At 39.5% G+C, this 15,706-nt stretch overlaps 1 protein-coding gene across 1 annotated transcript in view; it reads right to left on the bottom strand.

The window, feature by feature from the left end:
* The window catches only part of LOC306849370 (protein bicaudal D homolog 2-like), a 28,582-nt gene extending 13,402 nt beyond the window's left edge, over positions 1 to 15,180 (bottom strand). Inside the window, exons 1-5 of the mRNA XM_079384331.1 lie at positions 15,031 to 15,180; positions 13,266 to 13,558; positions 3,322 to 3,534; positions 2,443 to 2,595; positions 207 to 659 (exon numbers count right to left, since the gene is read on the bottom strand). Coding sequence (XP_079240457.1) covers positions 207 to 659; positions 2,443 to 2,595; positions 3,322 to 3,534; positions 13,266 to 13,499 — 1,053 coding nt within the window. The 5' untranslated portion in view covers positions 13,500 to 13,558; positions 15,031 to 15,180. The remainder of the gene's footprint in view (positions 1 to 206; positions 660 to 2,442; positions 2,596 to 3,321; positions 3,535 to 13,265; positions 13,559 to 15,030) is intronic.
* Positions 15,181 to 15,706: the final 526 nt, after the last annotated feature.

Raw genomic sequence — 15,706 nt, 5'->3', positions numbered from 1 at the left:
TCAAAATAAGAAAAACATGCAACGGATACCCAATTTGCAAAGTTAAATTTGTATGTCAGTGTGTGCATAACAAGGTCAGGAAGGAAAACACAAAAACAGACAAATAATTATCAGAAAGTGTCCTGTAATGAAGCTTTGATATGAAAATGCTGCAACAGCTCATAAAGTATGCGAGGAGCATGTAGTATGTGAAGAGGTTTCCTCACCTGCAGCAGCTGCTGCTTGAGTTTCTGGCTGTCTGACAGTTGCAGCTCACTCAGGAGGTCGGCCACCAGCCCAGGCGCCTGAGGTCTGAGGAACACGTCTCTGTTTCTGGGTGTGGAGCACCTGGTTCTCTCCATCCCTTTGGAGTTATTATACCCACTGTCCATCTCCTCCTCCTCCTCCTCACCTTCCTCTTTGTCCTTCTCTCCATCGCGGCTGTCATTCAGCTGTAGCTCTAAGTGGCCAAAAGAGTCAAAGGGGTTGAGGGTAAGGGTGGTGAGCTCTCGTCTCAGGCTGTTCTTCTGCTCCCTCTCCTCTTTCAGGGACTCAAGTGCCTCGTCCAGCTGATGCTCTGCAATCTCCCTCAAACGCCCGGCCTCTTCTAGCTGTGCCCTCATCAGCTCCAGCTCCTCATCTTTATGGGTCAACTCCAACTTCACTGACTCAAACTCCACCTGTGGACAAAAATGTAAAAGTTTAGAATATGATAGTCTGTCTAAATCTAATTGTAGTATTAAAGCTCATTTACTTCATATTACTTGTTGAAAAGCTACGTATAAATATTTCAAAGACTTGAATATTTAGTTTGGATAAAGTAGTATTAACTTTTAATCGGTCTGAACATAAAAAAACCCCAGTGTTTTCATTATTTACATATTTATTTAACATTTTAAATTAGCTTCTATTTTTAATTGCAATTAATAATCATTTAATCATTATGCCTTTGTCATTGTTATTAGTTTACATGCATTTATGTTTATTTCAGTTTTATTTTAGTCATTTTATCACTTCAACTATAACTTGAAAAACGGTTACCATCACAATTAACTAAAATATTTTTTTCTTCTAATATATTTACATTTTTTAGCTTTATTTCAATTTCTGAAAAATAAAAATAAAAATAACAGCTTTAGTTAACAATAAAAACACTGTGATGAAAAACTACAATTTTGACTAGGGTAACTAGAAGTTACTAGAAGCTCCCTTCCCCCAAAACATACCAGCACAGTACTAAGTTGTTAGGCTGGATTAGCCTGCCTTTACTGATGTGGCGTCATAACTAATGACCACAGTAATATACAAACAATAACCATAATAATGACTAATAACTAGATCCCATTTCTATGAACACAGATGACAAATTACAGTAAACAAAGCCAGATCTGTGTCCACTTCATGAAATCACAGCCTTTGCTGGACTGTTACACCACTCTCTGAATTCACCCAGGAAATGACACCCACATTTACATTAATATCACAGTGTATAAACAACAGAACTGAATAACTAGTTCAGTGCTGTGTATTTTGGGAGAATTAATATCAAAATATCCAATTTAAAAGAATAATTCACACCCTCAGATCATCTAAGATCTTGGTGAGTTTGTTTCTTCTTTGGAATAAATTTGTAGACTTTATTTTCTTTTTCTGCTTTTTGGACTCTCATTCTCACGGCAACCATTTACTGCAGAGTATCCATTGGTGAGCAAGTGAAGTAACGTTAAATTTCTCCAAATCTGTTCCAATGAAGAAACATCAACAGTACATCTTGGGCAGCATGAGGGTGAGTAAAATTTCAGCTAATTGTCATTTTTGGGTGAACTATTCCTTTAACACCAAACAGGTTCAACTGTTAACATTCACAGTGTCACACTGCAGTGTCAATCCCAATACTTTGTATATGATCAGAATTGGTGGCATTAACTCACAACTTGCTGTTCAATTCTCATGACACATCATGACACATATTTGCGAGTTAATTCACTATAACTGGTCTAGTTATTGAAGTCAAGGTCTTAAGGACATCTCAGCTTATTGGTATATTTACTGTCTGAATTCACCCTGAGCAAACCGGTTTTTAGTCCAACAGGGAAGGCGTTCCAGCCTCTGAGTGTCTGTGAATATTCATGCGTGACGTGAATAAAACGGTTCTCGTGTGCAGTCCCACAGAAGGAAGGCTTTGTTAAAAATCAGCTGAGACTGAAGCACTACAACAGAAGCGTTTGTACTGCCGTAACAGCAGCTGCAAAAAACACAAAGTCACAAGACAACTCCAACGAAACGCATTCCACAAGCAAAGACCTAAATCCAACAAACACTACAAGAAAGTGCTTAATGCTACATGTTGAATTGCATCAGAAGGTTATGACGACATATTTATGGAAAAAGTTGGATATTTAATAAATACAGAAAACAACATCACAAACAATGCTTAAATATGACATCTGCATTCTCACACACCTGGTTCTCCTTAAGCACGGAGACTTGTTTCTGCAGGGAGATGTTCTCCTCTTCCAGCTCACTGTTATCCTGAAGCTGTTGCACCTCTCGAGTCTTGTACTCCTTCATTTCCTCTCTCATTCGGGTCTTCTCCACCTCCAAGCACTCACACTCCTAAAGTCAGCAGGAGTAGTCCATAAAAATAAAAATAAACCGAAGAGAAATTAGATCTGCACAATTACAATTACATGGTGGAAGCTTCATAAAATGCTACAGCTTTACGGTCTCTTTGTTCCATTTAATACAAATTATACTGTTTCATGACTTAACATTTTACATCTCATTCCAGACCTTACTTCAGAATACGGGTGACGTTTAGCAGTTCCAGGTGCGTTTTCTCATACAATTAAACTGAATGAAATCAGCCACTGACATCAAACCTGGCATGACACATTATGACACAGTCACTATTTCTTTGCAGAGACTGCAAGCCCATTTAGAATTGGAAACAACTAAATTTCTCATTAGAGGGCAGACATTTTTTACTTTTAACTTACTTCTACTAAAAAGTAGAAATTATTTATTTTGTCCAGTACAATAGTTCAATAAGTAGTTCACAATGGCCTCTCCTCTCTTCAGGCTGACATTGAAACTCAACCTGGTTTTGTCACATGATCAGGCCTCATGAAAACAAGGAGTCTTATTTCCACTTTTACTTTGATCAGCAAGCGAGCCAGAAGAGTGCATATTATTCAGCGGTATTTCAGCTCAGAACATTTCATTTTTCTGTTACACATACATTGTACAGCTCACACAAGAAAGGCAGTAAGGGGTTCATTAGTCTTGTGGTTAGGAATGCACATTTTATGTAAACACTAGCCTTGATGGTGGTGTATGTACCTTCTTCAGCTGAGTGGAGAGGCCGGCCAGTCTCTCGTTTTCAGCCGAGGTGTTGGCCAGCATGACACGGGCCTGTTTAAGCTCCGCCTGCAGCTCGTCCATGCAAATCTCCATGGCTGCCTCTTTAGTGGCCGACTCCTGCAGGAGCCTCTCTTCTCGACTTTCCCCATCTGCAGCTGCACGCTTATGGCTGCTCACAGAGTCTGCCAGAACCTGTAAACATATACGCATACATCAATCAAACACTCATCTCCATCACAGCCAAGACACTGAGTTTTTTTTTTCCCCAAGTCAAGATGGCACCGCTCATGGCAGCCATGGTGCTTCGCTATCCAGTTGTTTTGGTGTTTTTGTTAGTTTTTCCTGTTTTTTGTTTGTCAAATATGATCAGTTTTGCCAGGGAGGAAATGCTGAACATTTGGCAGAACACACCACAACATCTCTTACCAGTTTTTGATTATTCGGATGTTTTGCTGGACAAAGTGGTTGGCACTGATCAAATGCAGGACACGGGAGATTTGCTCGTTCATTCTCGTGAGTATTTACATTCCACTGCAAGCGCATGTGAGCTCAGCTCTACAGAAACTCGCTGATCAGATCACAGACACAGAACAACAACACCCAGACTCTGTTTTAATCATTCTTGGGGACTTTAACCAAGCAAATCTCTCACGTGAACTGCCAAAATACAGACAGCATGTTACATGTCCCACCAGAGACAGTAATATATTGGATCACTGTTACACAACAATAAAGAATGCGTATCACTCTGTTCCACGGGCAGCTTTGGGGCTCTCTGATCACTGCCTGGTTCATCTTATACCAACCTACAGGCAAAAACTTAAATCTTCTAAACCTGTATTAAGGACTGTAAAGAGATGGACCAATGAGACAGAGTGGGTTTTACAAGTCTGTCTCTACCTTACTGATTGAAGTGTTTTTGAAGCTTCTGCCACCGATCTGGATGAGCTCACAGAGACTGTAACTTCATATATCAGTAACTGCAAGGATATATGCATTCCCACCAGGTCTTATGTAACATTCAACAATGATAAGCCATGGTTTACAACAAAACTCAGACGACTTCATCAGGCCAAAGAGGACGCCTATAGAAATGGGGACAGAGTCTTGTACAATCAGGCTAGGAACACACTGAATAAGGAGATTAGAGTGGCTAAAAGGACCTCCGCTAAAAACCTGGAAGATCAGTTCAATTCCAATGACTCCGCTTCAGTGTGGAAAGGCCTGAAAGCCATCACCAAGTACAGGACACCATCCCCCAGCACTGAGGTGAATCAACAACTTGCTGAAGATCTGAATAAGTTTTATTGTAGATTTGAAACCCCCCACACCCGTCCTGACCATCTCTCTGCACAATCGTTAACACCTCCTGCAACCCCCCTCTCCCCCACTCCTGTAATTCAGATCAGTGAAGATGTGCGCCAGGTCTTCAGGAGGAACAAGAGAAGGAAGGCACCAGGCCCAGACGGTGTGACACCAGCCTGCTTGAAAACCTGTGCTGACCAGCTGGCCCCCATCTTCACACAGATCTTCAACAGATCACTGGAGCTGTGTGAAGTCCCTTCCTGCTTCAAACGCTCCACCATCATCCCTGTTCCAAAGAAACCCAAGATAACAGGACTTAATGACTACAGACCAGTGGCTCTAACGTCTGTCGTCATGAAGTCATTTGAAAAACTGGTTCTGGCTTATCTGAAGGACATCACTGGACCCCCTGCAGTTTGCTTACCGAGCAAACAGGTCCGTGGATGATGCAGTCAACATGGGACTACATTACATCCCACAACACCTGGACAGACCAGGGACTTATGTGAGGATCCTGTTTGTGGACTTTAGTTCGGCCTTCAACACCATCATCCCTACACTCCCTCAGACCAAACTAACCCAGCTCTCTGTCCCTAGCTCTGTCTGTCAGTGGATCACCAGCTTTCTGACAGATAGGTAGCAACTAGTGAGACTGGGGAAATTCATGTCAAACAGCCGCTCCACCAACACTGCAGTGTTAATTTCGTTGACGAAGACGAAAAATATTCGTCAACGAACCTTTTTTGTGTGACTAAGACGAGACGTTGACGAGCTAAAACGAATATCTGATGATAAAAACTATGACAAAATTTATGTCGCGTCTCGTTAACAAGACGAGACGGGACTAAAATGTTATTTGAGGACTACTGGACATTCAAAATACATCTTATAGGCTAAGTTAACTGTCTTGTCTTTCAAAATGTGCGTCTGTCATTGGATAAGGTGCAGTCTCAGTATGGCAGCGGCAGTGGACGGATAGGCTACCAAAACGCGAACTAGCGATCTGAAACAATGGCCTCAGCACCCGAAGGGTTAGGGAGTGGGTGACCAGGCGTCCCGTTTTTCCCGGGAGTCACAATTCATTGTCGATTAACTTAAAGTTAGTGAAGGTGCGATAGGCGGAAACGCGCTGATAGAAGTGCTCTCTCTCTCTCGCGCACACTCCTCTTCTTCAGTTCTCATACAGCGCGCGATCAGTTCTCAGTGCTCAAATACACACACAGCAGTCCACATGTCTCTCATGTAACGCATCTCACGGAAATACAGTCCGTTATGGTTTAAGTGAGCTTAAACAGGTGGGTGAAAACTGAATGTATGTCAGTAGGCTATTACATACATACCTTCCGTCTTAAATGGACAGCATTCCTAATTATCTGTTATAAATGTTAATCAACAAAAGATGTTAAATAAATGTATACTTGTTAAGTAAACCTACTGTATCTGAAAAATGAGTTTAATTTATAGCTCTACCAAAAAATGAAAATTCATTCCAGTTTTTCCAAATTCAATCCTTGATGCAAATGTCTCATAACTAAGCTTAATTGATTTGGTCTAAAGAGAGAAGAATTAATGACTATTTTTGTTTGAATACTACATATAAAATAGCTACCAAAATAAATGTTGGTAACTGCAGTTTGACTAAAAGTAATGACTAATATTTGACAAAAATGCAATGACTTTTCGTAGACTAAAACTATGAAAGACTCAAATGACTAAAATGTGACTAAAGACTATTAAGCATTTTAGTGTCAAGATAAAGACTAAGACTAAATCAAAAATGCCTGCCAAAATTAACACTGCAACACTGGTGCCCCTCAGGGCTGTGTTTTCTCCCCACTGCTCTCTGTACACCAACAACTGCACCTCTAAAGACCCCTCTGTCAAGCTCCTGAAGTTTGCAGATGACACCACACACATCAGCTTCATCCAGGACGGTGACGAGTCTGCCTACAGACAGGAGGTTAAAGAGCTGGCTGTCTGGTCCAGTCTAAACAACCTGAAGCTCAACACGCTAAAAACAGTGGAGATGATAGTGGACTTCAGGAGAAACCCCCCCTGCACTCTCCCCACTCACCATCATAGACAGCAATGTGACTGCAGTGGAGACATTCAAGTTCCTGGGATCCATCATCTCTCAGGACCTGAATTCGCCAGCTCAGGAAGTTTAACCTGCCACAGGAGCTGCTGAAACAGTTCTACTCAGCAGTCATTGAGTCTGTCCTGTGCACATCAATAACTGTCTGGTTTGGCTCAGCTACAAAATCAGGGATCGGAAGAGTACAGAGAACGGTTCGAACTGCAGAACGGATTATTGGTGCCCCCCTGCCCACCCTCCAAGAACTGTATACATCCAGATTGAGGAAAAGGGCTCAGAAAATCACTCTAGATCCCTCACATCCAAGTCATCCCCTTTTTGAACTTTTGCCATCTGGCCGGCGCTACAGAACCACAATTACCAGGACAGCCAGGCACAAGAACAGTTTCTTCCCCTCCATTATGCAATAACAATGTGCAATAACCTTATATTTATTTGCCACCACCTCCATCCTTGTACATCCCTGTATCTCCTTTTATTCCATCCCATTCTATCATCTATTGGACAACTGTATATACAATCATTTGTGTTTCAATTATTCTTTTCTTTTTCAATTTTTTGTTTATTTATATTTACATGTGTATTTTTTTTATTCTCATCTTATTTTTATTGTCTGTGTCGCGTTGTTGTCTCTGTGAACTGGAAGCTTATGACACTAAAACAAATTCCTTGTATGCGCAAACATACTTGGCAATAAAAGCTCTTTCTTCTTTCTTCTTATAGCTGAGGTTTGGCCAAGAAACAACAAAACCATTTATTTGACTGGCTAAATGAACAAGCAACGCTGACACAATTTACGGCCCCTCAGCTACTTTGTGTGAATTTCTGAAATTCTTGAAATGAGAACAGCAGAGCTGTCAGTCTTTACTTATTTTGAGTAATTAGTTTTCTCGCTTAGCAAATAAACAACAGCAACTGTATTGAGAGCTAGTGAAGCAAAACTCTATACTTTACCCATGACACTACATTACATTCCAGCTTTACTAGCAACCAGAGAGTGTAATTACAATGCTTTTAGTTCATGCTAAGGCCACAGGGTTACACATTATTTTAAGGTGTCCTTGTTACAGTGTAATTATACATTTAAGTACTGAAAAAATATTAACTACATGTACTTACTATATGGTTAGGGTTAGGATTAGAGTTTCACTTAGGGTCACTTGCATGTAATTATGCATAATTTATTGTAATTATAATAGAAAGTACATGTAACGTGAAACAAGGACTTAAAATAAAGTGTTACTGGCCGTTGTGGCACTTGGACAAATGGTAACAAACGTACACCCGATTTGCTCACACTGAACTCAACTGTTACAAGATGAATCAACACTGGCTATCTTGTCATTAATATAGCCACACTCTTTTCTCTGAACATTATAATTTGAGTCATGTGAGAACATGTGGGAAAACCATGCTTGTGCTACTCTATAATTAATGATGAAAGGCAGACTGTAGAGGGAGAATTTATAGCTCAGGGGAATGTATACTTCTGTTCACTAAATGTCAAAGAAGGACATGCTTTTTAAAAGACTAGTTCACCCAAACTTGAAGATTTGCTTTTCATCACGTCCCTCAAAATACCTTCCTTGCATGAAACACAAAAGGTGATGTTAGAATATCTTAGCAGCTCTATTCCATAGAACAAAAGCAGGTGGTGAAGTCTAATGCCAATATAATGCACAAAAGTGGTCTATGGTTCTGAAGCCATGTGATGGCTTTGTGCGAGAAACAAGAACCAAAAGTTCACTGCAACTCAACACAAATCAGTGTTACACTAGTATCATTAAGAGACACTATTATAGCCTGTATTCATATTTTAATTTCATATTTAGAATTTTAATTTTTCAGTTAAAGTTTTAGTAATTTGTGTTTTTTGCAATTTTTATTATAGATTATAAAATATACTAAACTAAATGTAAATGAGAAATGCTGCTTTGGCATCTAGATGAAAATGTACGTTTCTACCAGTTAAAACATTTTTCAATAGTTTAGCTCTAAAATCTAAACACACAAAAACCAATAGCATTGGGCTTCAACTCAATACTTCTGTAGCCACTGTATGGAATAGAGCTGCTCAGTCATTCTGCCTCACATCTCCTTTTATGTATGAGGATAGTGAGAAAATAATATTGGTTTGAAAAAATATAGGGATGCAGTAAAGTTTCTTTGTGGGTGAAACATTTCAAAGAAAAAAGTTTTATTCATTCAACAGAAATATTCACTAGTAGAATCCTGGAGAACTAAACATGAAATGACGATGCAATGTGTACATCTATAGGATGTTATAACTGTCACACGGTTTTTTTTCTAGCACACCAGACCCAGATCTGTGCACCCTTTGCCAATTTCATGCTCTACTATTCAGACACAGAGAGAGAAATACACAAGCCTAATCTTCCTACCAGAGGGGTTAGTCCACAATGTGCCTCATATGTGAACTTCACAAAAACAAAAGTGTGACATATTAGCTGAAGTTGGCAAACCAAAAACATGTGCACATATAATGCCCTCAATGTGTTGCTAATTTTGAATTATTGGAAAAGACTAAAAGCATGGATTTTGGGGCACATGGAGTACAGGGCTCCAAACTGCGACTAAAATGGTCGCATTTGCGACCAAAAATATTAATTTGCGAGTGAAGTTTTTGCTGAGGTCGCCACTGGCGACTATATATAATTTGCATGAAAGGACTTTTTTCCCGATTGTTTTGCGCTCACATCTTTTGTTACGTTCACTATTAAACTTACATAAGACGATGCGCATCAAAGTTTTACTGAAAAGAGTTTCAAACAGTCCTCGTCTCTGCCGCACACAGTCTGCTGAACGCAGTGAGAGAGACCTGAAAGGGCCTGTTTACACCTGGTCACTTCATGCATTTTCTCTGATCGGATATCTATATGATTTGTTAAAACGTTTCCCCATTTACACTTGGCCACATAAATGTGTCTTCGCAAAACGGATATAAATCCGTTCTTCAATTCCCGCTTCATATGCAAATATAACGGAGTTCACGTCAATGAAAGCAATGGATAATTTTATTAATTATCAGCTAATTTCAATATCACAGATCTTCTTATCGAGATCTTAGTCTATATGCTGTGTTCTGTTAATGCATGGACTTCCTGTTATTTGAAGCGCACTTGCCATCCAGTAATCGCAAAAAGCTTTGTGCTGTCTTACTTTTTAATAAACAAAGTATCAGCTTTAAAATGCTACGAAATTCAAATGATGCGGTTTGGGTGCTCTTTAATGCGGACCACAAGCGCACACTTTCGGTAATATAAACACCAGTACCCCGCGTCCACACGGTCCGTGTATGCGTCCGGATCGCGCGAGCGGAGAGTATCGCACTTAATGCTCAGGCGCGATCTCTTTAGCACCTCAGTTAAAGCAGCAAGTGAACCCATTATATATTTCGATTTACTACTATAGTATGAAATGAACATGATCAAAAGGTGGGCAATAAGAAAGCCTATAGTACAACTTACTGTTGTACTCATTCAGTGTACAACTCATTCAGTGTTTCAAACTGAGGAAATGTATAAAGCTTGTAAACATTGCATTGTAATACATTTACCTCAGAATAACCACTCAGTGTCCATAAACTCATCAGTCAGCTAGAAAAATAACTATAAAGAGGAGCGGTTTGCTATATTTATGCGCTGTTGCATATTATTTTTACTTATTCTGTTGTACATGATTCAACTCCTCCTATAAAATAGCATTTTACTAATGAAGAAAAACAGACTGAATGTGTGAAAGACCTGACAACATTTATAGGATGCACTGCACTCAGTTGCCAAGTGATGCTGGTCCATGATATTGGTACAGATTCTGTGTAACAAACAATTCTTTGTGACTGTATATTTCAAGTTGTAAAAGACATTTAATTCACACTTTAAGTGAACCTTAGTCCCCCGGCCGACCTGCTCATCTACAAGATGGATTAAAATGCTGATAAAGCCTAGTAAAGATAAGACATAAACACATGACAAAATGATTGAAATGTTAAAATAGGGGGGAAAAATAAAATGATAATAATAAAATAAACCAAAATAAAATAAACTAAAAAAATAATTTGGCGCCTAAGTTTTTCTTTTATAGGAGCCAATGGCTCCTTACTCGATTTTTTTGTCTGGAGCCCTGGAGTATGTAATAAATCGGATAACAAAGAGAGCTAAAAAGGCCCATGCATGCCAGGCTTACAGCCCATTTGTTTTCTAATTTGGCCATGTACCACAGACTGATCTGTCTGAACAGTGCTCTATTAAAACTGTCCTAAAATGGTAATGTCCAAACAAAACAGCAATGTCCAATTGCCCCTTAATCTCAAAAATATAAATAATTATTTTCAAACGCTAACCAAAATGGCAAAAGAAAAGGGTTTTATGGGGACATGCCAACCTGGAAAGTCTTTGCATTGCTCTAAGCTAATATTTCAAAAAGACAAGGAGATGGGACAAAGATATGAATTTATTTATTATTTCAGGCGAACATTTAAATATTATCAAAATACTTACATACAGGCCACAAGATCAAGCTTTTTGTTGGCTTAATGAATCATCAAAACTAAACCATTTTCTTTTTTGCCATCATGTGCCTGCATCTGTCAAGCAGAGGGATATAAATATCTAACTAATTTTGTTTAGTCCCCTGGGTCCCAAAGAAGTGTCCATGTTATGTAATTAACATTTCATTTAAAATGTAAAGTTTTGATTTGTACATTTTTTGCATAAAATCTGCAGGGAAAAGCGCTTGCAAATTTAGCCATTAGGCAGTACCATCATAATCAATTTGAGTGTTCAACCTAAAATGAAATGACAAATTCTACATGACACTGACAAACAGGGAATACATGTCACTGAGAGTGAAGCGTACTACTGTCCAGACAAAACATTTGAGTATGCAAACTATCCATCTGAAAGACTACAAGGATATGAATCAGACAGGAAAGGCAATGCTTCAGATTATTCAACAGAAGAAGAGCATGAGACATATCCCCAAGATGACTGTGTAACAGCTAAAAGACATGCGTCTTCTCAATGCTTGATTGTTATATGGACAAAATCGCTTTATGGAAAAAACCACGCAAACAGGAAAAAGCAGAGAAACCCATACTATTATAACTCTGATGTGAAAGGTTGTGTCCCCAAAATAGACAAATTCATCTGTTCTCAGAAGCCAACTTGAACAAGTTGTGTTATGCCCTCATTCTCAAAAATGATAAACAAAACTACTCAAGGTAATAGGAAATATGACCCAGATTACATTTGATACAGGTTCACTTGCCTTAATAATAAACCTTATTTGTGCTCACCACAAATGTTTTGTGTGGCGAATTATTGGCTGTAGTGTGCAAGGAACCATAGAAATTCAAGCCTGGAATACACTACACAATTTTTGCCTCGATTTCCCCCTGATTTTACAGTCTGAACAAGTTGATACTAGTTGAGGAAAGTCAGAGTCAGTCTGCAGATTACAGCTGACCGATTCCACAGAAAATCAGGTAGTGTATGATGGTCACAGACTACAGATTCCACCCAGTCGGAGGATATCAAACATGTTTGATATTTTCAGACGATTTTAGAACACACTATAACGGTGTCTCATGTAGAAGGATGCGTCCTCCGGAGGTCTCATTTGAAGGGCGCATACGTCATCGAGGCGGTCTCATTTCAGAAAGGCAAGTAGGACACTCCAAATGCGACCTTCTTTCACAGGAATTCGGAGGATGCATCAGCTGCTAAAGATAACCCACAATTCTTTGCGTCGCTGTAAACAACCGTCGTTAATTTGAAAAATGCCGGCGCCGGCAGATGTACACACTACTACTGTTTCTCTATCAGATGTCTGTTGTATGTACGCTGCAGCTCCTCAAACAATGAGCAAAATAAAACAAGTAAAAGCATTTTTGTTTTCAAATTACTTTCCAAATTTAGAAATTTTCCTTCAAGTAGTGTGAGAGTGCAATGATGCTCTAAATGTGTTGGCAAATCAACGTGATACTTCCTGTTTCCTTTTCCTCCCGTCCTACGAAGGCCGTCTCGTTTTTAATTCTAGGTTGAGGACAATTCCTTACAATTCCTCTACAGAGGATGCGACCGACAGAGGATTCGACCTCCGGAGGACTCATCCTTCTAAATAAGACAGCTATTGTTTCATCTGTCATGCATCTCCTAGCAACAAGGCACACGTTTCTGCATGAGTTTGCTGTGATCGGAACGATTTTAAAGTCTGGTAGTATGATGCTCGATCGTGTAGTGTATGATGCCTAGGGTTTTAAAAATCTGTTCAGATTTGAAAAGTCATGTAGTGTATTCCAGCCTTTAGGCACTAAATACTCTTGCCTATGCAATAACGAATCATTTAAATGAATAAATTACAAATTCTACTACAGTAAACCATTTTGTGAATCACTGACTGGAAAAAAGCTCCTTGTTTCATGCAGCAATTCCTAAATACTTTTATTTAACCTTCTACCTCTTACTTCCTTCTTGTTATCTCTGGCTCTCTATTGACTGACCTCTCTGAGCTGTTGCACTTCCATCTTCAGGGCTTCATGTTCTTCCTCCAGCTGGCTGTGTTTGATCTTCAGCATAGAGCTCTCCTCCAGGACGGCCAGGCCGTACCGTGCAGCCTGTAACTTCTCCTCATTGGCTTCCTGGAGTTCAGCTGCCAACCTCTCCACCTCTGCTTGAAGCCCCCAATCTCCTTCTCCTCCGATCCCCTCCAACTCTCCATCACCCTCCTCTAGCATCCTCTGCCCAACCTCACGCTCCAGCCGAGAACAGATACTTCACTCCAGTCTCGTCATGTCTGCAAGACAGATGTTAAGGCCCGTTCACACCAAGAATAATTGAAGAAACTATAAAGATGAATGAAAAGTGCTTATAAACCAGCTGTTGATTTATGATTTAAAGCAGGGCTGTCCAAACTCGGTCTGAGTTTGGACAGCCCTGATTTAAAGGATCCCTGTGGTTTACCATTTAAAAAAAGAAAGAAAATTAAGACAACCATAAATATTAGTATCGTAATTATATAGTTGTAATGTAAAATTCAACTCTTATTATTTTTCCCTGGAAACTTGGATTTTTTTAAATTATATTTTAAGTACATTTCCCCTATAGTTTTATTGTATTGGGAAAGAGCAGTTCTGACAGTGTGCTAAACATCTCCTTTTTTGTGCCACAGAAAAAAGAAAGTACCGGTATTATGGGGTTGGCACAGCATGATTACAGGAACTATTACTTACTGTAACTGTAATTTTCATGCAATTCATGGTTTTGAATGTGAAGTGTATAAGATCATTATCAGTCCTAATGTGACGAACCGATAAGCTTCTTCAAAACCTACCGCACAGCTCAAAGACCTCAGACGTAACATTATTATGAGATTATCAGAGCTACTAATCTGGAATTCAATGAGACGGCCTCGCATCAGACCAGCAGGACACAGTCGAAACCGATTTACTCCAGCAGCTTAAAAGACTTTTGCACTTTCACTGTGGCAGGCAATATGTCTGTCTATCTAATGATATATGATGGTTTTTACATGGATTATTGTAGGGACAGCTCACACATAAATGAGAACACTTCATTTAAGCTACTCAACCGCATGCGATTCCAAAACCACATGATTTTCTTTTTACTGAACAACACTCAAGGAGAAGGACTGTCTGAGGCACCATTTTCATTTTTGGATGAACTGTCCCTTTAACAGCATTCATGACAGTGTAAACAGAGCGTTTCAAAATAACACACACGGACATTTCTTCCTTTATACTGCCTCACAGAGTCACATATTAACACAAGCAGTGCCAATGTTTGGCTTTAGGTTCCGGTTTTGTCAAAAAGCGCCTAAATTTAGTGGTTTATTGACATCAGTGCAGGAAGTGTTGGTCAGGCCACGAAATCATATTGTTATTAAGAAATACATTGATGTCTAAAGCTTGAGGCTTTTTACAAGGAGACTTTGAATGTGACAAAACACTATAAGCTAACTTAAGTTAACGTTAGCTAGTCAACTGTTTACTGTAGCCACAGTGCTAGCTAACATAATAAACATTACGGTTTTCCTGGCTCTAGCAGCACGTTGAAAGACACACTTTCTAGTAATTGTAATAGTGGCAACCGCTGCCTAAAAATGAGCAAAGGTTGATTTGCTGAAGTATAAGCTCATCACATCCGCCTTATTTCTTCAGCTGCTACAAGGTTATTTCGGTTTAGCTGTGGCGAAACTGTCAACTCGCGGTGGACAAGGATAAAATGTCGCTTTTAATCGTTTCTTACCTTTATATTTAGCTGACAGAATCATGAATAGACGGATGAAACATGAATTTGAGCTCGAAGGAGACCAGCCCTTTCCTCGCGCGCGCTCCAGAAGTCAGCCGTTTGAATGAGTGCACGAGCACAACTCTGAAGTGCTGCTCAGCAGCCAATGACGCGCGCGCACTTCCGCCAGCTGCAGTGAGCATGCTACAGCGGATGTGGTTCTGTCGCTGTATAAAATTAGATTAAGTTGTCGTAGAATACAAACCTGAAAAGATTAAATGAATATTTGAAGATTATGTGTTTATGTAATTGTCTTATTGGGTGTCTTGAATTAAGCACTGTCACGTGAAACATGAAGGAATCAACATAATAATAACCAAATAATGTACCTGAACTGTACCTAACCTACCAAACGCCGATAAACTACCAAAAAGGCCATAAATACTAAAATATTGTTTCTGCCCATAAACATGCCATTTTACACTACATCCATTTGATTTCTCCATATCCCAGTGCAATAGGGGTCACACACACTGCTAAATAGATATAACAAAGCTGCTTAGAACATCTCTGGATTTTTTTTTTGTTTTGTGAAAACCAGTTGTCTTTCATGGCCTCTCCAATTACCAGATCATATTCAAAATTTGGGAAACTAGGCTACATGCAAAGTTTCCTGCATAGTATGGACTGAAGT

This window comes from Barbus barbus, assembly GCF_936440315.1.
Source record: "Barbus barbus genome assembly, chromosome: 29".
Classification (NCBI taxonomy): Eukaryota; Metazoa; Chordata; class Actinopteri; order Cypriniformes; family Cyprinidae; genus Barbus; species Barbus barbus.
The sequence above is the reverse complement of the archived record's forward strand: the minus strand, read 5'-3'. Positions and strand labels throughout refer to the sequence as shown.